Source organism: Lepus europaeus, chromosome 15 (assembly GCF_033115175.1).
Source record: "Lepus europaeus isolate LE1 chromosome 15, mLepTim1.pri, whole genome shotgun sequence".
Taxonomy (NCBI): domain Eukaryota; kingdom Metazoa; phylum Chordata; class Mammalia; order Lagomorpha; family Leporidae; genus Lepus; species Lepus europaeus.
Genome location: NC_084841.1, coordinates 91,568,301 through 91,589,176, shown reverse-complemented (window position 1 = coordinate 91,589,176; position 20,876 = coordinate 91,568,301). Strand labels below are relative to the sequence as shown.

The window sequence follows — 20,876 nt, the reverse complement described above, 5'->3', positions numbered from 1 at the left end:
TTTCAAACATCAGAAGTGGGCGAGGTGGGGCTGGCGTTCTGCTACCATGGATTAAGGTACCACCTGTAACACTGGCATCCGTTTGAGAGCTCCTTGCCAGTGTATCTGGGAAAGCAATGGATGATGACCTAACAAGTTGGGTCCTTGTCAACCACATGGCAGACCTGGATGGAGTTCCAGGCTTCTGGCTTTGGCCTGGCCCAGCGCTGGCGTTCGTGGTCTTTTGGGGAGTAAACCTGTAGATGAAAGATCTCTCTCTCTCTCTCTGTATTTCTGCCTTTCAAATAAATAATGAAGCAAATCTTAAACAAACAAGAAGTAGGGTAAGTGGTATTTGGGAGGGACCTTGGTTTCTGGAGTCTCTTGCAGGCAGCTTTATCCAGCCTTCATCTTCATTCTCTGGCGTGGACAAGCTGCTGTCAGAGAACACATGTGGCTGCCGTGGGGAGCCACAGCTGTTCTGAAGCCCATCCCCATCTTAAAGAGCTGCAGTAATATTAATCACAATAGCGAATGCTGTGTATTAGACACTGTTTTTAAGGTTTTATATTTAAATGGAATGCATTAATCTTCACAGACACTCTTGTGAGAAAGCCACTATTTTTTTTTTTTTTTAAAGATTTAAAGGAGATACAGAGAAATCATAGGAGGGAGTTAGGAGGGCAGAGAGAGAGAAAGAGAAAGGGAGGGAGATAGCTTCCTTCAGCTGGTTCACTCCCTAAGTGGTCACAACAGCTAGGACGGGGTCAGGCTAAAGCTGGGAGCCTGGAAGTTCCTCCATGTCTCATGTCGGGTCCCAAGCACTTGGGCCATCTTCCACTGATTTCCCATGCTCATTAGCGGGGAGCTGGATTGAAAGTGGAGCATCTGGGACTGTAACTGGCAGTCATATGGGATGCCCACATTATAGGAAGCTACTTAACCCACCACTGCACAACACCATCCCCAAAGCGACTACCATTTTAAGACAGACTTGTGGAAGGGGCAGGGGAGGCGGAGGGGGTAAGCGCTTGTCCTGGGTCAGATGACTCTGAAGTGGCACAGCTGGGACTGGGTGGGACTTCATGGCTCCAGCACCGTGTTAGGCAGCCCCTCAGGGAAAACACAGAGAAACAGCGGCCCCTCGCCTCATTTCTGCTCTCAACTTAAAAAAAGTGATGTTTTATGCCACAACTGACATTATTTTGGTCAGTATCTTGTGAAATTTCTTTTCCTCCCATTGTGTGTTAAAGTTTGCATTTCCCTCTCTGACAGTAAAATTTCTGACAAAGGCGTGTGTCCTTCCAAGAGCCAGTTTTGTTTCTAGAATGTCAGTTTACAGCCACAGCTATCATATCCAGCAGAAAGCCCTGCACCCCTAGCATGGCTTATTCTGGGGAAGTGTCTTGGTCCCCCCTAAACAGGAGCAGGTACTCAGGGCTGGGGGCAATGAACATGCAGGTGGGTGGTGCAAAGATCGTAGTGGTGAGAGGATGGAAAAATAAAATAGTGACCAGGGGAAATGCATCCTTAGGGAGGGTGTCCAGGACCGAGGAGGAGGAGTGGGAGGTCTGGACGGTGGGCGCCGTGCGGGCTCCTTTCTGCCGTGTTCCCGCCGCTCAGGTCCGCCCCTCCCCTCCAACTCCTGGTCCTCTGAGCGCTCTGACCTCACTGCAGATGCAAGTGCTTTCCCGTCACGTTTGCCAGCACAGATTAGACGCTTTCTGATGGAACTTTGTCTTTTGAAAAGAAGGTAAAAGTAGTTAAACAAATAAAATAAAAAAGAAGGCAAAGAGAGCAGGTGAACAAAAATACAAGCTGTGTGAAGGGGAAGTGAAGTCCAGAGAAGGGAAAGAACTCGAGAACTTAGGAAGGCATGAGTGTGTCTAGTACAGACTTCTGATTTTATGATCATCCCATCTCTTCTGCCTTTTGGTTTAAATTTTAAAAAAGATTTAGATTTATTTATTTATTTGAAAAGCAGAGTTAGTTACATAGAAGGAGAGACAGAGAGACACCTTCCATCCACTGGTTTACTCCCAAGATGGCTGCAGTGACCTGGGCTGGGCCATGGCGAAGGCAGGAACCAGGAGGTTCTTCAGTGCCTCCCATGTGGGTGGCTGGGGCACAGAGACTTGGGCCATCTTCCAGTGCTTTCCCAGGTGAATTATCAGGGAGCTGGATCAGAAGTGAAGCAGCCAGGACCCGAATAGTGCCCATATGGGATGCCAGCACTGCAGACGGCAGCTTAATCTATTGTGCTATAGCACTGGGCCCTTGATTTAAATTTTTAAAAAATTTCTTTGAATGGCAGAGATAGAGACATAGAAACAGACAGAGATCTTCCGTTTAAAAGCAGAGGCTGGGCCGGCGCCGCGGCTCACTAGGCTAATCCTCTGCCTGTGGCACTGGCACACTGGGTTCTAATCCCGGTCATGGCGCCGGATTCTGTCCCGCTTGCTCCCCTTCCAGTCCAGCTCTCTGCTGTGGCCAGGGAGTGCAGTGGAGGATGGCCCAAGTGCTTGGGCCCTGCACCCCATGGGAGACCAGGAGAAGCACCTGGCTCCTGGCTTCGGATCAGTGTGGTGCACCGGCCACAGCACACCAGCTGCGGCGGCCATTGGAGGGTGAACCAATAGCAAAGGAAGAGCTTTCTCTCTCTCTCTCTCACTATCCACTCTGCCTTACCCCCCCCCCCCCAAAAAAAAAAAAAAAAAAAAAAGCAGAGGCTGGGCCAGGCCAAGTCTGGAAGCCTGACCTCCATCTGGGTCTCCCACGTTGTGGCATGAAGCTGTGTTGGAAGCAAAGCCAGAACTCAGACCAGTCCCTCTGGCGTGGGGTGCAGATGTCCCAAGCAGTCTTAACCCCTGTCCCAGTGCCTCTGCTGGCCTTCTAACCAACCCATCCCTGTGCGTGCGGCCTGGAGAGGCCCCGTGGAGTTCCCCGTGGGGAAGTTCTCAGTCTTCGGTGTCTACCCAGAGGCCTCTCCTCTGAGGCTTGGTCCTCACGTGCCTCAGGCCTTTGACCCTCAGGGGCAGCCTAGCCCTAAATCCACATTTAACGTTTGGTCTCCTGTGGAAACTTGGGAAAGGTCATTTCACCTCTGCAGCGTGAGGAGAGCCCCTCTTGGTCTGCAGGATCCCCGACAACTCTGCCGTCTCCCCCTTGGGCTGGTCTGAAGCAGACTCAGCCAGCCAGCATCACGCTGGGGCTTGCCACCAGCTTTGCTCAGTGTTGACCCTGTGGGCTCAGTGGGGGCCGCCATCTGCCTGACTCGCGGCCTGTGCGCTGTGTCTGTGTTCCTCTCTACACAGCCCTTTTGAAAACACGAGTTCTTACTTAAAAGTGTTTCCATTGAAAGTGAGTTTGTCAGCTCATCTGAACACTAAGCTTGAAGGAAGGTTGAGTGGGGTGAGGCTGCCTTGAGGACTTGGCTCTTGTTTCTCATCTTCTTAGGTCTCTAAGATGGCAGGGTGGCTCCGTGCTCTGTCCCCGCTGCCTCCAAGTTCAAGTCCAGGGAGCTTCTGCATAATCCTGAATCCACTCTTCCATTTTCCTCTCTCTCTCTCTCAAAAGACTTCTTTATTTGAAAGGCAGAGAGAGAGAGAGAGAGAGTTTTCTCTTTTTTAGATAAATGATTTTAGTTTTTGAGTAAGTTATGTATTCCGTTAGTTCAGAACCTCAGAAATATTATAGAAAGGTTCAGGGTGCGAGAGTATGCTTCCATCCTGCACCCAGACCATTCATTGCATGGTGCCTCATTGTCTCATTCAACACTTTGATCTGAATTCTGTCTTTCCTGATGATAAAATCTGTTCCAGCAGGGGCCGACGCCATGGCTCACTTAGTTAATCCTCCGCCAGCGGTGCCGGCATCCCGTGTGGACACCAGGTTCTGGTCCCGGTTGCTCCTCTTCCCATCCGGCTCTCTGCTGTGGCCTGGGAAGGCAGTGGAGGATGGCCCAAGTGCTTGGGCCCCTGCACCTGCATGGGAGACCAGGAGGGGACAGCCGGCCATTTGGGGAGTGAACCCACGGAAGGAGATCTTTCTCTCTGTCTCTCTCTCTCACAGTCTGTAACTCTACCTGTCAAATAATTAAAAAAAAAGAAATCTGTTCCAGCATTTTCTTGATATTTACATCTGTCTAGCATGTACATCCAAGCAGTTTTTTCAGCCATCCTTTTACTTTTAACCTTTCTGAATTTGATTTGTACTCCAATTTATAATGTGGAGGGTTTTTTTTTTCCTAATCCAGTCTGAGGTTAATTTTCTTTTCATAGATGAGTTTAGCTCATTTCCTTTGTTGATACATCAGAAGTCATTGATATTAGCTTGGTCATGTTACTTTGTATTTTCTATTTTAAGTCTTTTAAAGACTCTTTCACTAAGAAGTCTGTCTTCCTTGCTGTTTTTATGGAATATTCTGACACTTTTGTTCCAATGGTTATTTTATACTCTTAATTTCACATAATGCCCTTAGTCTGAGAAAATGGTGAGAGTTCCCTGCTGTGGACATTGATAAAATTGATGAATTTCACTGTAGCTATGCTCTATTGTGTGTCTTAGTCAGTATCCACTTCATTCTACTGACCGAGCCAGGAAGCTTGGGAGTGAGTCGGGACGTTACTAGCATGAGTAAGCACAGCGGAGGAGATCTGTGTGAGTCCCCAAGTAGGTGGCCAGCTTCTAACAGGGGTCTATAAAGATTAAGTTCCAAAGTCAGCACAGGTAGAAAATTGGTAAGCTAGCGTTTGTTAGTCCACGGGTGACGGTCAGTTCACGTCCGCTTTAGCTGGCCTGTCGTTTGACACCAGAATCACCAATTTTATGTCCAGGTTGACATTAAAAAATAAAATTGGATCTGAAGTCCCCTGTCTTAGTATGGGCTGAATGCTTGTTGAGACAAAGTTTTATCACCATTGAATTTTTCAAAAGCAGTATATTTTGTTTCAAGGGTAAAATGATTTGAATTTACCATAACTCCTAAATTAAGAAATCTGCAAAAATATAGATTAGAGATTTTATAGTAACTTTACCAGTTTTGCAAAACATGTATACGTGAAGATGTTTAACATACAGCTTGCAGAACCATGAAGTTGACATTTTTGTCGTGCTCTGGGAAACCCTCAAGGATAACAGACAAGTCCGTTTTTATCAAATTTAATGGCTCTCAATCCTTATCTGCTCACCAAACAAAACCTCAGTTAGAACTGTAATTGAGTAAGCAGCTGCGTCTTGTATACACTCCTGTAAACTTGTTTGAAAACATCCTAGAGCTCATGTAGGGTCATTCCTTGCTTTTTGGGTTGCTAAATGATAACTTTGCTGCCGGCTTCAAAAATCCAGCTATAAAGGGAATCGACAGCAAGATAAAAATTGGTAAGAGCTTTGCAACAGTAAACCTGATCCTCTGTCCCCAGTGGATTAAGGTAGAAGTAAAATCCCACTTCAGCCCTGCAGACAGGAGAAAATCCTCCCTCTTAGTTCCTTCAAGTAAGCTCGTGCCTGTCTAGGCTGGTGGTGGAACCGATAAAGCCTTCAGGGCCAGGTGTTTTGGGTTTGGATGTCTGTGAATCTTACCTCTTAATGACTTTGGACATTGTACTTAATGTCTCGAAGTTCAGTCTACTAACGCTTAAAAGGAGAGAGAGCTATAAATCTGGACCTGCATTCGTTCACTCATTTGTCCATTCAGCACAACAGTAGAGATGCAGCACCCTTCTCTTCTAGGCACTGTTCCAGATATGGGGACAGCAGAAGTGAAATTGACAGAAGTTCCTGTCATCAGGGATTCTAGTGAGGAGTGCCGTTTTACACAGGGTGACTGAGGAGGGGCTCACTGATCTCATTTTTTTTTTTTAATTAAATTTATTTGAGGGGCCGACACTGTGGTGTAGTGGGATAAGTCTCCCCCTGTGGCACCAACATCCCATATGGGCGCCAGTTCATGTCCCAGCTGCTCCTCTTTGGATCCAGCTCTCTGCTATGGCCTGGGAAAACAGTGGAAGATGGCCCAAGTCGTTGGGTCCCAGCACCAGTGTGGGAGACCCAGGAGAAGCTCCTGGCTCCTGACTTCAGATCAGCTCAGCTCTGGTCTTTGTGGCCATTTAGGGAGTGAACCAGTGGATGGAAGGCCTCTCTCTCTGCCTCTCTGTCTGCCTTTCAAATAAAATAAATAAATCTTTTTTTAAAAAAAGCACCTAATCAGAAACAGAACATATGGATAACCCGGAGGCTGCTTCCGCATGCCCCCTTTCTGTGATTGTCCTCCTTGAAAAGGTTTTTCTGTATATAACCTTTTTTCCTGGTTTTGAATGTCATGTAAGGGAAGGCTGTTGTGGTGCAGCAGATTAAGTTGCCGCTTGGGACACCTGTATCCCTTTTGGAGTGCTGGTTCGAGGCCTGGCACCTCTGCTTCTGAACCACCTTCCTCCTCGTGCATCCTGGGAAGCAGAGGACGATGGCCCGAATGCATGTGGGAAACCCAGATGGAGTCCTGGGCTCCTGGTTTGGCCTGGCCCAGCCCTGGCTAGTAAGTGAGATACTTCTGTCTCTGTTCGCTTTCTCTCTTTGTTACTCTGCCTTTTCAGTAAGATGAAAATAAGGAAACTTTAAAAAACAAAAGAATTTCTCATCAATGAGATTCTTGTGTTGCATACTAGTTTTTTTTTTTTTAAAGAAAGAATTTCTCTCTCTCTTTTTAAGATTTATTTTGTTTTATTGAAATACAGAGAGAGGTAGAGCCAGAGAGAGATATAGAGAGTCTTCTATCTGCTGATTGACTCCCCAAATGGCCGTAACGGTCAGAGCTGAGCCGATCCGATCTGAAACCAGGAGCTTCTTCAGGTCTCCCACATGGGTGCAGGAGCCTAAGGACTTGGGCCATCTTCCACTGCTTTCCCAGGCCATAGCAGAGAGCTGGATCAGAAGTGGAGCAGCCAGGACTTGAACTGGTGCCCATATGGGATGCCGGCACTGCAGGTCAGAGCTTTGACTGCTGTGCCACAGTGCCAGCCCCTGCATGCTACTTTCTGACTGACTTCTTTCCCTCAGTGCTGTGTTTGTTCCGGTTGCTGTGTGTGTGCCATGTCTGGGTTGTGCGTGCTTCCTGCTGTTGGGGGAGCTGGGATGGTTTTCCCTCCAAGGCTGTTACCAGTCCTGCTCCTGTAACTTTCCTGTGTACACCTGCGGTTACGTGCACGCATGTCCTTCTGTGAACGTGGGGCTGGACTGCAGTGTTTGCGCATGTCTGCTTCAGTGGGTGCTGCCCGACAGCTTTCCTCAACGTGTTACTGACTGCACTCCAGCCCTAGGGAGAATGACTGCCTGCTGACTTGGTGGCGTTTGGTTTGGGGAGTGTTTCAGCCATTCTCTGGGTGTGTACTGATGTCTTTGTGACTTAATTTCCATTTCACTGAAGGCTAGTGAGGGTGGATCCCTTCTTTTGTTTGTAGTGGCCATTCAGAGAGCTTTCCTGTGTAAGTGGTACTCATTTCCTTCTGGGCTGCCGGTTCTTACTAATTCGTAGGTCTCTCTCTCTGGCTGTGGGTGAGTTTGTGGGAGACAGTCATTGCAGGCGTCCTACAGCTTGCACTCTCACTCCTAATCAGTGTCATCTTGATGAACTGAGTTCTTTGTTATGGCCCAGTTGATCAGTGTTTTCCTATTTATAATTAATGCTTTGTGTGTCTTTTTTTTTAAGATTTATTTTATTTATTTGAAAGGCAAGGTTACAGAGAGATCTTCCATCCTCTGGTTCACCCTCCAGATGGCCTCATTGGCCAGGACTGGGCCAGGCTGAATCCAGGAGCTTCATCCAGGTCCCAGACATGGGTGCAGAGGCCCAAGGACCTGGGCCATCTTCTGCTGATTTCTCAGGCACATTAGCAGGGAGCTGGATCAGAAGTGGAGCAGCTGGGATGCAAATTGGCACCCAATATGGGATACTGGCAAGTGGTGGCCTAACCTGTTACATGCTGGCCTATTTGTGTGTCTTAAGAACTCTGCTTATCTTAATATAAAGAATTATTTCTTTTTATTTCTTTTTTTAATTAATTAATTAATTAATTTGAGAGGTAGAGTTACAGACAGTGAGAGGGAGAGAAAGAGAGAAAGGTCTTCCACAATGGCTGGAGCTGCGCCGATTCAAATTTATTTTATTAGCCAGGAGCTAGGTGCTTCTTTCTGTTTTCCCATGAGGGTGCAGGGGCCCAAGCACTTGGGCCATCTTCTACTGCCTTCCCAGGCCACAGCAGAGAGCTGGACTGGAAAGAGGAGTAGCCAGGACTAGAACCAGCGCCCATATGGGATGCTGGCACTGCAGGCGGAGGATTAACCTACTGCACCACAGCGCCGGCCCCTAGTTCTATTTATTTCTTCCAAGAACTTTATATGATTTTCCTGAACTTCTGGTAGAGGAGCATTGGTTCAAGAATAGTTTTTTAAGTTAACAACTCTAAAAGTGCTTTTAAAAATCTTAAAGTGTTACTTATGAAACAGTTGAGTTCACATGTTCTGAATTCGGAATGTGGCAGTTCTGTGTGATTGTGTAACCAGCACACAGTCATGGTGTGGGACAGTTCTTTGACCCCAGTAAACTTCTTCATGTCCCTTTTCAGTCTGATGCCCCCCCCCCCCCCACATCTGGTCCCAGGAAAGTATTAGTTTTTTTTTTTTTTTTAAATCAGTTTTACCTTTTCTAGAATTCCCTATATATCAGCTGTTAATGTGTTACAGACATGTTCATTTGATTTCTTTCTTTGCAATGATTTTTTGATTTATCTGCTTTGCTGCATGTTGTCCAGTATTTGGACCCCTGGTAGCTCACTTTCTCTGGTCTCTGTTCTCTGTTCCTTATTTGTTTGTTTACTTTCACTCTGTTATTCCTGTCCTACTCTGGGTTCTATTCACAAGAATTTCTCTGTAGTGTGAAATTTTGTCTTGGAAGAGTGCTATGTGGCCTTTTTGAGTTTGTAGGGTATAGAGTTCTCGCACCCCTTCAGACTTCCCTCTTGAGTAGGTGTGCTCACTGTTGATCGTGTATACGGCCCCACACCTGGTGTGGCTAACTTCTGCCACACTTTGCAGGGAGCATGGTGGCTACTTTGTGACGGGGCTGTGCTGGGTGTTGAATACCCTGTTGTTTATATTGGCGTCTTCCCCACAAACACTGATAGCACATGTGTTGTTTGCTTGGTCTGTTTTTTAACCCCACCTGCTTCTCTTTGGATACTCTTAAGGGTATCTTAAGATGCAGTAGTATTGTACCTATTGTCTGTGTGTTTTAGTTTGGCTCTTTAATTCTCTGTGTTTTTGTGGCAGAATTTGAGGATACTGAAAAACTGTGTTTTGGATATGAAAAAAAAATGAGGAAGCAACATTTTATTGTAAAAATTATAAATCCTTACTGAATTTATGAAATGATGCATTCCTTTCTACTTCTCTGTGCTGTTGAGGAGGGTGGATAAGCTCTTTCTGTGGTGAAGCGTCGCCATCGTGTCTGTCTGTATCCTTGGTGTCTTTTCTGGTGTCTGCTGTCTCAGTTGCACACCGAGAGTGGGAGCCTCATCTATGTGTGCCGTGTGCCTGTGAAGATTTATATGCGTGTTTTATCGTTTGTTTTTGTGAAGGACAGCAAATGAGAATAACCTCATTTTTAGGCCAAAAGTGTTCCGGAGCTGTACCCTAGCTGTCGAGCAGGACAGGTGGCTGCATTGGACTGTTGTGTATTTGGTACAGGCATGGCGGTGGCCTTTCATGCTAAAGCACAGTACAGAAGGCGAAGTAGAAAGGCCGCGTCCTTGAGCTGGTGCTGGGATTATTGCAGGTCCTCCTCAGCGTTGTGCAGAGACCAAGGGAAGGTTCTGCATTGTGAGCCAAAGCAGAAGATCTGGAACCTTCTGAATCCTCTCCACTCAGGCATTCATAGCACAGCTGGTTTTACAAATCCTTCCTGTGTCCGTAGAACAGTAGATCCACACATATCGGAATACGTAAGAGAAGCGTGCAAGCAGCTGTCAGTGCTCTGCCCGTTGTCTGCTGGGTTCTGTTACATCACCACCCGGGTCCCAGTGTTGAGGCGGGGGTTCTGTAACTCGAGCGAGCTTCAGAATCCCCTGTTGCTGGGCTCCACATTCGTGTTTCGGTTTCAGATAAAGACAGGAGGAGAAGGGCCGGCTCTGTGGCATAGCGAGTAAGGCTGCCACCTGCAGTGCCTGCATCCCATGTGGACACCAGTTCGAGTCCTGGCTGCTCTACTTCCGATCTGGCTCTCTACTATGGCCTTGGAAAGCAATGGAGGATGGCCCAAGGACTTGGGCCCCTGCACCCTCATGGGTGACTCGGAGGAGGCTCCTAGCTCCTGACTTTGAATCCAGGAGGCAGGAGGCAGGAGCCAGGAGCCAAGAGCTTCTTGGAGGTCTCCCTTGCAGGTGCAGGAGCCCAAACACGTGAGCCATCTTCCACTGCCTTCCCAGGCCATAGCAGAGAGCTGGATCAGAAGAACAGCTGGGACAGGAACTGGTGCCCATATGGGATGCCGGCGCCACAGATGGAGGCTTAGCTTGCACCACGGCACCAGCCCTCAGTATTTTTTGTTTTGTAGAATGATATCAATGCATACTTTGACAATCCAAGAAAGTGGCTTAAGGGAGTGTTTAGTATAATTTCTACCTGTAAAGCCAGACAGGGGGGCCGGCGCTGTGGCATAGCGGGTTAAAAAAAAAAAAAAAAAAGGAATCATAAGTGGTTATTTAACCCACTGTGCCACAATGCCAGGCTCAGAGGGACTTTTTAAATTTTTACTGCTAAGTATTCCACTTGTTCAAACTTAAATTGAATATATTTTTGTGTGTGAGTGAAGTTAGAAATAGTTTGATTTTCCATCCGACCATTAATAAAGGATTAATAGCCTTCATTTATAGAACATTTCATCCTTCTCCACTGATTCACAATGCTACCGTAACTGTGCATCACACTGCTGTCCACGTGAGACCTCTCCTTGGCTTTTCAGTTCTGCTCCCCTGACTGCTTGTCCATCTCCACATGAGCACCACAGGATCTCAATTCCCATGGCTCGGTATCAGTATCTGAGGAGCAAAGCCCTGCCTTCTCTTTAAGATGTCTTGGTTCTTCCCAGACCTTTGATGTTCTTGACAAATTTGTTTTTTATTTTTTATTTTATTTTATTTTTTGACAGGCAGAGTAGACATTGAGAGAGAGAGAGAAACAGAGAGAAAGGTCTTCCTTTGCCGGTGGTTCACCCTCCAATGGCCGCTGCGGCTAGCGTGCTGCGGCCAGCGCATTGCGCTGATCCAAAGCCAGGAGCCAGGTGCTTCTCCTGGTCTCCCATGCGGGCAGGGCCCAAGCACTTGGGCCATCCTCCACTGCACTCCCGGGCCACAGGAGAGAGCTGGCCTGGAAGAGGAGCAACCGGGACAGAATCTGGCACCCCGACCGGGACTAGAACCTGGTGTGCCGGCGCCGCAGGCGGAGGATTAGCCTAGTGAGCCACGGCGCCGGCTGATGTTCTTGACAAATTTTAGGTTCATCTGATCCCATTTCATAGGTGCTTCATTGAGGTTTTGTTCAGATATATAATTAATTAATTTAGAGAGCAAAGGATATCATAACAAGTTGAGATATCCCACTGTTAAAATGAGATCTTAACAAACTGATGTATCCCACTGTTTACTATCTTTTATATCCAACAATGATTGCTTGAAACTCTTTCCATGCATGTTTTATGTATCTTGTTGTGCTCACTCTTAGACACATCACAGTTTAATACTATTGTGGAGGAAAGCTTTGTTTACACATTTACTGAGGAGTTATCCATGTACACAAACCTCTCTGGTTTTTTTTTTTTAAAAAGATTTATTTATTTATTTGAAAGTCACAGTTACACAGAGAAAGAGAGGCAGAGAGAGAGAAAGAGAGAGAGAGAAAGGTCTTCCATCCCCTGGTTCACTCCCCAGATGGCCACAATGGCCAGAGCTGGGCTGATCTGAAGCCAGGAGCCAGGAGCTTCTTCTGGGTCTTCCATGCAGGTGGTGGGGCCCAAGGACTTGCGCCATTTTCTGTTTTCCCAGGCCATAGCAGAGAGCTGGATTGGAAATGGAGCAGCCGGGACTTGAATTGGCACCCATATGGGATGCCGGCACCAGAGGTGGAGGATTGACCCAGTATGTCACAGTGCCGGGCCCCCACCTCTTACAATTCTATTCAGCCTGTATTGGAGTACCATTTTGAGTCTTGGCCGTTAGACTTGTGATCCTGCTTCCTGCTGATGTCCTTGGAAAAGCAGATGATGGCCCAAGTGCTTGGGTCCCTGTCATCCACGGGGGAAGCCAAATGGAGTTTCTGGCTCCTGGCTTTGCCCTGGCCCAGCCCTGGCTGTTGTGGCCATTTAGCTAGTGAACAAATAGATGGAAGATTTCTCTCCCTGTGCCTCTCTTTTTAAATAAATAAATAAATCTTTAAAAATTGCACCTGTCTTCATATACGAATTTTAGAAATAAATCAGTACAAAACCAAGTTGTATAAGGACAGGTATACTAAAGTGCCAGACATGTAAAATTAAAAGCAACATGTATATGTAAAGGTACTAAAATATAAAACAAGTGCCCTCCTACTAAGGACTTTTCAATCATTAAAAAGTGAGTTATTGGCCGGCGCTGTGGCTTAACAGGCTAATCCTCCGCCTTGCGGCGCCGGCACACCGGGTTCTAGTCCTGGTTGGGGTGCCGGATTCTGTCCCGGTTGCCCCTCTTCCAGGCCAGCTCTCTGCTATGGCCCGGAAGTGCAGTGGAGGATGGCCCAAGTCCTTGGGCCCTGCACCCGCATGGGAGACCAGGAGAAGCACCTGGCTCTTGGCTTCGGATCAGCGAGATGCGCCGGCTGCAGCGGCCATTGGAGAGTGAACCAACGGCAAAAAGGAAGACCTTCCTCTCTGTCTCTCTCTCTCACTATCCACTCTGCCTATCAAAAAAAAAAAAAAAGTGAGTTATTGCTAGGTCACTTTACATAGAAGGGCTTCTGTGAAAAAAACAAAATGCAGAAAAGTGAAAAGTCATCCCATAAATACAGTGACATGACCGTATATGTTTTGCATGAGGGTACTTCAGGAAATTAATGGAAAAGTAGAGTAAAAATAAGTTTGTTTTGGTGCAAAAAACTTTGAAGTCTGTATATAGGTTCTTCAAAATATGCATTTTCCATGAACTTTTTGTTAAAGCTTTGTTTATTTGAAAGGCAGAGTTACAGATACAGAGAGGGAATGTGTGTGTGTATCAGTGCACGTAAGAGGGAAAGAAAGAGAGAGAGAGAGATGTTCCATCCACTGGTTCACTCCCCAGATTGCTACACTGGCCAAGGCTGGACCAGGCTGAAGCCAGGAGCCCAAGACTCCATCTGGGTCTCACACTTTGGTGCTGGGCTCCAAGCACTTGAGCCGCCTTCTGCTTTCCCAGGCACATTAGCAAAGATCTGGATGGGAAGTGGAGCAGCCAGGACATGAACCTGCACCTGTATGGGATGCTGGTGTTGCATGCTGTGCCACAACTTTGTGCAAACCTGTCATGTGTGACGTATGCTTGTGTGCGATCATGTGCGATGGGAACATAGGGAAGGGTTCAGCTTCCAGGTGCTTGTGGGCAGTGACAGCCTTGGCAGTGATGTGATGCAGAGTGAAGGGGAGGGAGACTGGGCAGTGCAGCAAAGCAGAGAGTGGAAAACAGGGTGCCTTGGCCAGCTCGCGTGAGGTGGGTTCTGTTTAACCCCCTCATGCACCCTGTGGTGTGCCTTTTTAGAGGGAGCTATGCAGCCACTTTATTTACAGGGTGTGGGTTGATGAATAGCTGGGATACAACTGGACTTGGGAAAAAGCTGGCCAGACCAAGATGTCCCCCAGAGGAAGACGCACTGTGAGCTCTGTTCTGTGGCTCTCAGGTTTCAGCAAATTGTCAAGTCAGTGTGTGGTTCCACTCTTACCCTGTCATACTTGTTGAAGAAGTGGATGCCGACATCATGAGTTCTCTTAGATAATGACCAGTAGGAGCTGCCAGCAGACCAGAAGTGGTCATCAGGACCTGATGAAATGGGGCAGGAACACTGGAGAACTCATCCTCCCCATTTTTTCCTCCAGCTTGGAAGATAATGAGGAGAGTTTATTTTATGATTTTGGTTTGGGTCAGGCCAAGGCCTAAAAGCTATGGTTCATGGCCGTGGACGGTTATCTGAGTATTTGAAATCTGCGTTTTGTTCTCCAGTGTGCGGGATGACAGAATGCGCGTGGAAAGGATGGAGGATGTTGACTTTGAGTACAGCCACGCTTTCCAGATGGTTACCGAGTTTTATGCAAAGGATGCAGTTGAAACCCAAGGTAAATTTTCCTTATTTTTTTCTCTTTTTAAAGATTTATCTACTCACTTGAAGGTCAGAGTTACAGAGACAGACACAGACAGGGAGAGCGAGTGGGAGAGATCCTTCATCTTCTGGTTCATTCCCCAAACCTCTGCAGTGGTCAGGGCTGAGCCAGGCCAGCTCCATGAGCCAGGAGCTGCATGCGGGTCTCCCCCACGGGTGGCAGAGGCCTAAGCCCCCCAGGCCATCCTCTGCTGTTCTTCCCAGGCTGTTAGCAGGGAGGTGGATTAGAAGTAGAGCAGCTGGAACATGAACCGGTGCCCATATGGGATGCCAGCGCCCGCGATGGTGCCTTCGCTCGCTGTGCTCCTGCGCTGTTCCCCAAGGTAAATATTCTGTGTGTTAGCCACTTGTGCTCAGACTGAACTGATCTGAGGGTTGGATAACGGTGTATCTGTGACTTTCACTTAGCAACAACTGGGTGACGAGAGCTGGCCAGTGAGCAGCAGGAGAACGAGCTCATCAGAACATACTGCAGCGTCTCCCTTTTCATTCTGACCTTTTAGTCTTTTGATGGTTCAGACAGACTCATTGGTGTGTAAGGAGTTCATGACCAGCCTTCCTTTTAGTTTATCTCTAAAGTTGAGCTGGTCCATCAGTGTCTTTGCGGGTTTTTGTTTTGATGTGTTGTTGAGAGGCACATGGATAGAGATCTCCCATCTTCTGCTTTACTCCTAAATACCTGCACAGCTGAGGCTGAGCCACATTGAATCCAGGAGCTGGGAGCTCAGTCCAGGTCTGCGCATAGGTGGCAGGAACCCAATTACCTGCACCATCACCTGCTGCCTGCTGCCTCCCAGGGTGCATATTAGCAGGGAGCTGGAATGGGGAGCTGGAGTTGGGGCTTGAACCCAGGTACTTCTGCTTTACAAGATGGGAGCTGCTGGGCCAGATGCCCATCCTTTGGGTAGTTTTGTAGGATATTTGGGTACATATCCTGATGAAGGCTGGCATTTTGAAAGATTGATTGCCAGAATTAAAATACCAGAATGCTAGTGGCAGGGGCTATGTTAGGGGACTGTTATTTGTTTAAGTCCCTTGTCCTCTGGCAGCATCAGTGTTTGATTTCATCTGTACCCCTCATTCCTGCCCAGCCGGCTTATGTTGAGGTCCATTTCGCAGATGGTGAATAGACATTTTCCTGTTAGTGTAAACTGGGCCTCGCTTGCAGTTCTCATCAGACCCCATACAGAGAAGATTCATCCTTGTCACATACAGCTGAGTGGTCAGTCATTTTTCCCCACCTGGGCATCAGTGTCTTATTAATGTATGGCTTTTGCTGTCATGATGCCTTGGCCAGATTGAATCAAGAGGCTAAGAGCACCCACTTCTGAAGCCGGTCTGCACTACCACCCAGCTAAACTTAGAGCTGAATCCCAAGACTGCCATAATCCTTTCTTGGATCAGGTTCACCTAAAAGACGTGGGACAGAAAGCAGAGCGTGCCAGCAGGGCCCGTCTTCCTGTTAGTAGCTGCATCCTCACAGCAGCCTTTGCAGGGTCCTGAGAACGCCTGGGAGCTGAGCTGCCCTGCTCAGATGACAGCTGCCGTGTGAGGGGGGAGCCCAGGTCCTGTAGACGGGGACGTGCTTGCTGCGGCCTGCAGGTGCGCCACGTCACAGAGCCACTGCACTCGGGAAGCCAGGGCTCTGGAATCAGGTCCTAATGGGTCTTCCCAGGGAAGACGTAATTTTATGATTTCGGGCCACTTTTTCCCATAGACAGTGCTACTTGCTAACACCACAGCACAACATTTCATCAGGTTTCCAGGGGAACAACCGAGAAAGGTAGAAAATCAAATGCTCAGTAGAAAGGAGAAAAGTGTGTTCTTAGTTCTTCATTTCCACCCCGGTGTGAGCAACAGCTGTAATTAAAATTAATAAGATGTTTTGTATTACTGATTGATGGTAGGCCTTTTATAATAATTTAACTAAAATAATAAATGCTCATTGTAAAACAAATGAAACAAGCAGTTGTAATTAGAGAATAAGTCAAGCTCCCGGCCTCACGCCTGCCCCTGCACTAGCTGCTCTCGTGTGTGTTGGGTGCTGATGACGTCAAACGGCCACCTGCAAGATTTTTTTCTGTACAAACCCAGATGCTGACACGTGAGCACATGTTGTTCTGTATGTGTGTGTGGTAGAGCTTGGGTTCATTCTTTATATTGATTTTCATTGATTGCTTATTATATGCCAAGTGTTGGGCATATACTGAGGTATAAAACCGACAAAAATCTCTGCTCTTCGGGAATTTACATGCTAGTGGTAGTAGATGTACAATTAAACAGTGTGTCAGAAGGTGAGGAAAATAAGGCTTTTAAACAGGATGGTGAAGGAACCTCACTGATGAAATGCAGTTGAAGAAGCATTTCCACAGAGTGAAGGAGGTGAGGGAAAAGCCAGACAGACTTGGAGAAGAGCAGAATTTCAGGAGAGGCAGCAGTAAGTATGGAGTATCTTTCAGTGGGAGGGATGCCCTGGTGAGAATACAGTGAGGGGAGCTCAGGAGAAAAGAAGAGGAGGTGAGAGGCAGAGGGCGAGAGAGAGAGAGGTCTTCCAACCACTGGTTCACTCCCCAGTTGGCAACAATGGCCGGAGCTGTGCCAATCCAAAGCCAGGAGCTTCTTCCTGGTCTCCCACGTGGGTGCAGGGGCTCAAGCACTTGGGCCATCTTCCACTGCTTTTCTCAGGCCATAGCAGAGAGCCGGATTGGAAGTGGAGCAGCCGGGACTCAAACTAGCGCCCATATAAGATGCTGGCACTGCAGGCAGCAGCTTTACCTGCTATACCACAGCGCTGATCCCATAAATGAATTTACTATTAATGTTTTTAAGATTAATTTACTTATTTGAAAGGCAGAATGGCACAAAGAGAGGGAGAGACACAGAGAGAAAGGGATCTGCCATCTCTGGTTCAGTCCTCAAATGGCTGCAATACGTGCAGCCAGAGCTGTACCACTTCCAAACCAGGAGCAGTAGCTGCATACAGGTTTCTCATGTGGGTGGCAGGGTCTTAAGTACGTGGGCCATCATCTGTTGCTTTCTCAGGTGCACTAGCAGGGAGCTGGATCAGAAGTGGAACAGCCAGGTCTGAAACTGACACTCCAGTGTGGGATGCCAGTATCAGAAGTCAGGGCTTAACCCACTATGCCATAAACACTGGCCCCTAAATTAACTTGTTTTTAATAATGGTAATAATGGTGATAAGGGTATATATTCTATTTTTTAGGCTCTCAAAGTCTTTCTGGCATCCTTAACCTGGAGAAGCCTGTGGTCTGCTCTTTGGCTGCTGTAATAAAATACCTCAAAGAATTTAACTTGGAAAAGATGCTTTCCAAACCTGAGTAAGTAATTTCTCAAAGACAAACAAAACAATGCGAGGGTTGGGGGAGTTTTGTTGAAAATACTTTGAAATTGAATTTGGTAAGTATTAGAGAAGTTTCCTTGTTATTGATAGATTTCTTGTTAGGCTATAAGGATGTTTGATATTGTTGCTATCAGAAATATCAGAGATATTAATTGATGAAAAATATTGATAGAATTCTCTCAAGTTTTTTGTGATAGTTATTTTATATGATGTGGTTTAGACCATAAAACTGTGCCTTATACTCACTGAATTAGCAAGTACTGTTAAAAAATATTCATAAAATTTCACTGCCTTTCTTGTTCTTGGTTTCAGTTTTTATTTCATGGATTCAAGAGTTGGAGATAAAGGGTCCAGTCAGCTACTCACAGACAACTTTTTTAAAATTTATTTATTTGAAAGGCAAAGAGAGTGAAAGAGAGAGAGACCAGTTGATCTTCCGTCTGCTGGTTCACTTCCGAAATGGCCACAATGGCCAGGGCTGGGCCAGGCCGAAGCCAGGAGCCAGCAGCTCCATCCACGTCTCCCACGTGTGTTCAGGGTCCCAAGCACTAGATCCTTTTTCTGCTGCTTTCCCAGACACATTACCAAGGAGGCTGGGTTGGAACTGGAGCAGCTGGGACACACACCAGCACCTGTGTGGGCTGCCAGTGTCACAGTGGGCGGTTTAACCCGCCATACCACAACACCAGCCCACAGTGGACTGCTTTTTTTTTTTTTTTTTTTTTTTGACAGGCAGAGTGGACAGTGAGAGAGAGAGAGAGAAAGGTCTTCCTTTTGCCGTTGGTTCACCCTCCAATGGCCACCGCAACTGGTGCGCTGCGGCCAGCGCACCGCGCTGATCCGAAGCCAGGAGCCAGGTGCTTCTCCTGGTCTCCCATGGGGTGCAGGACCCAAGCACTTGGGCCATCCTCCATTGCACTCCCTGGCCACAGCAGAGAGCTGGCCTGGAAGAGGGGCAACCGGGACAGGATCGGTGCCCCGACCGGTACTAGAACCCGGTGTGCTGGCGCCGCAAGAGGCGGAGGATTAGCCTGTTGAGCCACAGCGCCGACCAATGGACTGCTTTTTACCGGAGAGATTAAAATTGTATATTTTAGAAGTGTAAAAACTGACAGTTGGCATTTTAGGAAAATATTAGTCTAATAACCAGTGGAATGGACAATAGTGGATAATTTTCCTGACTTTCTGTATTCTGTCTTACCAGCCCCCTGTCTTAGGAGAGGGTCAGCCTGTGTTACAGGCTCTTGATGACTAACTGCTTCCCATTCTGCACAGGGGGAGCTACATGGGAGCTGTCTCAGGAAAACAGATTATGGATTGCTAACAGGGAGAGACTGCTGGTTGAGGGTTGCCTGGGAGCATGGAAGAAAGGCAGGTTTCTTGGGAATCTTTGGTTTGTGTTCTCCTGTGTGGTTTTATACTAGAACTGGGTAGCACCTCTCTGGAAACTGTTGTGTTCTGTTTAGAAGCAGTATAAATGCCTGTCCTAGGGGAGTGGGTCACTTGTGTCATGTTCATGCCATGACATGTTACACAGCAGTGATAGAGAGCTACGTGATCCATCTTAGACATTTCATTGCCAGTGTGCCGAGCCAAAAGTCAGGTAGCTGAGGGACACGTGGCACCTAGCGTTCCGTGGGGTTTGGAGCATGTGGAACAGAATTACATGCTGCTTAGCAGCACATCCGTGCTCAGGGAAATTGCAAAGAAGCGTGTTGGGAGGATGACGGATTCACAGGAGGGGTTTCTTCTGTGCAGGTGAGCGCGAGTGGTAAGGGCTGGGAAAGTGGCTCAGTGGATTTCTGATTGATGGCTCTCGTCATATTAATCGACATGTTTTATTGTAGCTGAAATGTTTTCTTTATTTTTTGTAAAGATTTATTTGTTTGAAAATAAACTTGAAAGGCACAGTTACAGAGAGGGACAAAGAGCTCTTCCAACTGCTGGTTCACTCCCCAGATGGCTGCAGCGGCCAGAACTGGGCTGATCCAAAGCCAGGAGCCAGGAGCTTCCTCTGCTTCTCTCTCTTGTGTGCAAGGGCCCAAGCACTTGGTCCATCTTCTGCTGCTTTTCCTAGGCCACTTGCCCGGAGTTGGATCAGAAGTGGAGCAGCTGGGACACGAACTGGCACCCCTATTGGATGCCAGCATTGCAGGTGGCAGCTTTACTTGCTCTGCCACAATGTCAGCCCCTAGAGAAGTGTTTTCAGTCAGGAATCTCATATGTGACATGATAAGTATTTTTGTATTCATTTCCATTTTTAATTAATATTTAAGTAGGATTTCTGTAATGTACTGATCTTTCATATAAAGTCTGCACTTTTTACTGCCTTGATCTAAATCAGAAGGACTGGTTTACATCATTTTTAAAAGGGTGGGAATAATTTTAAGTCTTACATTTCCTTGGCAGGCTTCTGGCAGGGACACTTTCTTCCCCGTTATAAAACTCTAGAAGAAATGCAACCTCTGTATTTCTTGGTGTCTGAAATATTAATGAAGTGTTTTGCCAGGTTACTTAGAAGATTTCTTCCCAGGTTCACACAGCATGAATTCTAGCCAGGAACTGTTTACAAGTTTCATTTCAAAGCACATAACATTTGGCTTCTTCCACAAGGATGAATAATTTAGGATTGCCTGAGTATTTCAGGTCCGTGATCATATGCTGTTGATTACCTGAGAATACTGGCAGATAGAACCCTTCGTTCAAAAGAATGTTTGCGATTCCTAACGGAAAAAAGGCTCTGACCAAAGGAGATTCTTTTGTGTTTGGAAGAAAGAGTCCAATTCCAAATATTTGGGAAATCAAAATGTACAATGAGTTCTTAGAGTTGCTTGATAACTACTCTTGCATGGGAATCGGCCTCATTGAAGACTGACCAGGGGTTGATCTCTTTTGTTAAAATTGTTGCAGATGTCTGTTTAAAAGATACTCCTTTTCACTGTAGCTAATTTGAAATTTAGATTAATTGTTCAGTAAGGGTAGAAAGAAAAAAAATCTGTAACTGACCATCCAAACGAAAAACTGTACATACAACACTTGAATGCTGTAATTAACAGAACCTATGCCTTTTCTCTGTGGTCTGGTGTTAGGAGCTAACTTAAGCCAATTTGGC

The 20,876-nt window shown here is 46.8% G+C and overlaps 1 protein-coding gene across 2 annotated transcripts in view; it reads left to right on the top strand.

The window, feature by feature from the left end:
• MSH3 (mutS homolog 3) overlaps positions 1–20,876 on the top strand; it is a 178,447-nt gene that overhangs the window by 47,398 nt on the left and 110,173 nt on the right. For both annotated transcript variants that reach the window (XM_062212494.1, XM_062212493.1), the window contains exons 9-10: positions 14,247–14,359; positions 17,627–17,741. In XM_062212494.1, coding sequence (XP_062068478.1) covers positions 14,247–14,359; positions 17,627–17,741 — 228 coding nt within the window. The remainder of the gene's footprint in view (positions 1–14,246; positions 14,360–17,626; positions 17,742–20,876) is intronic.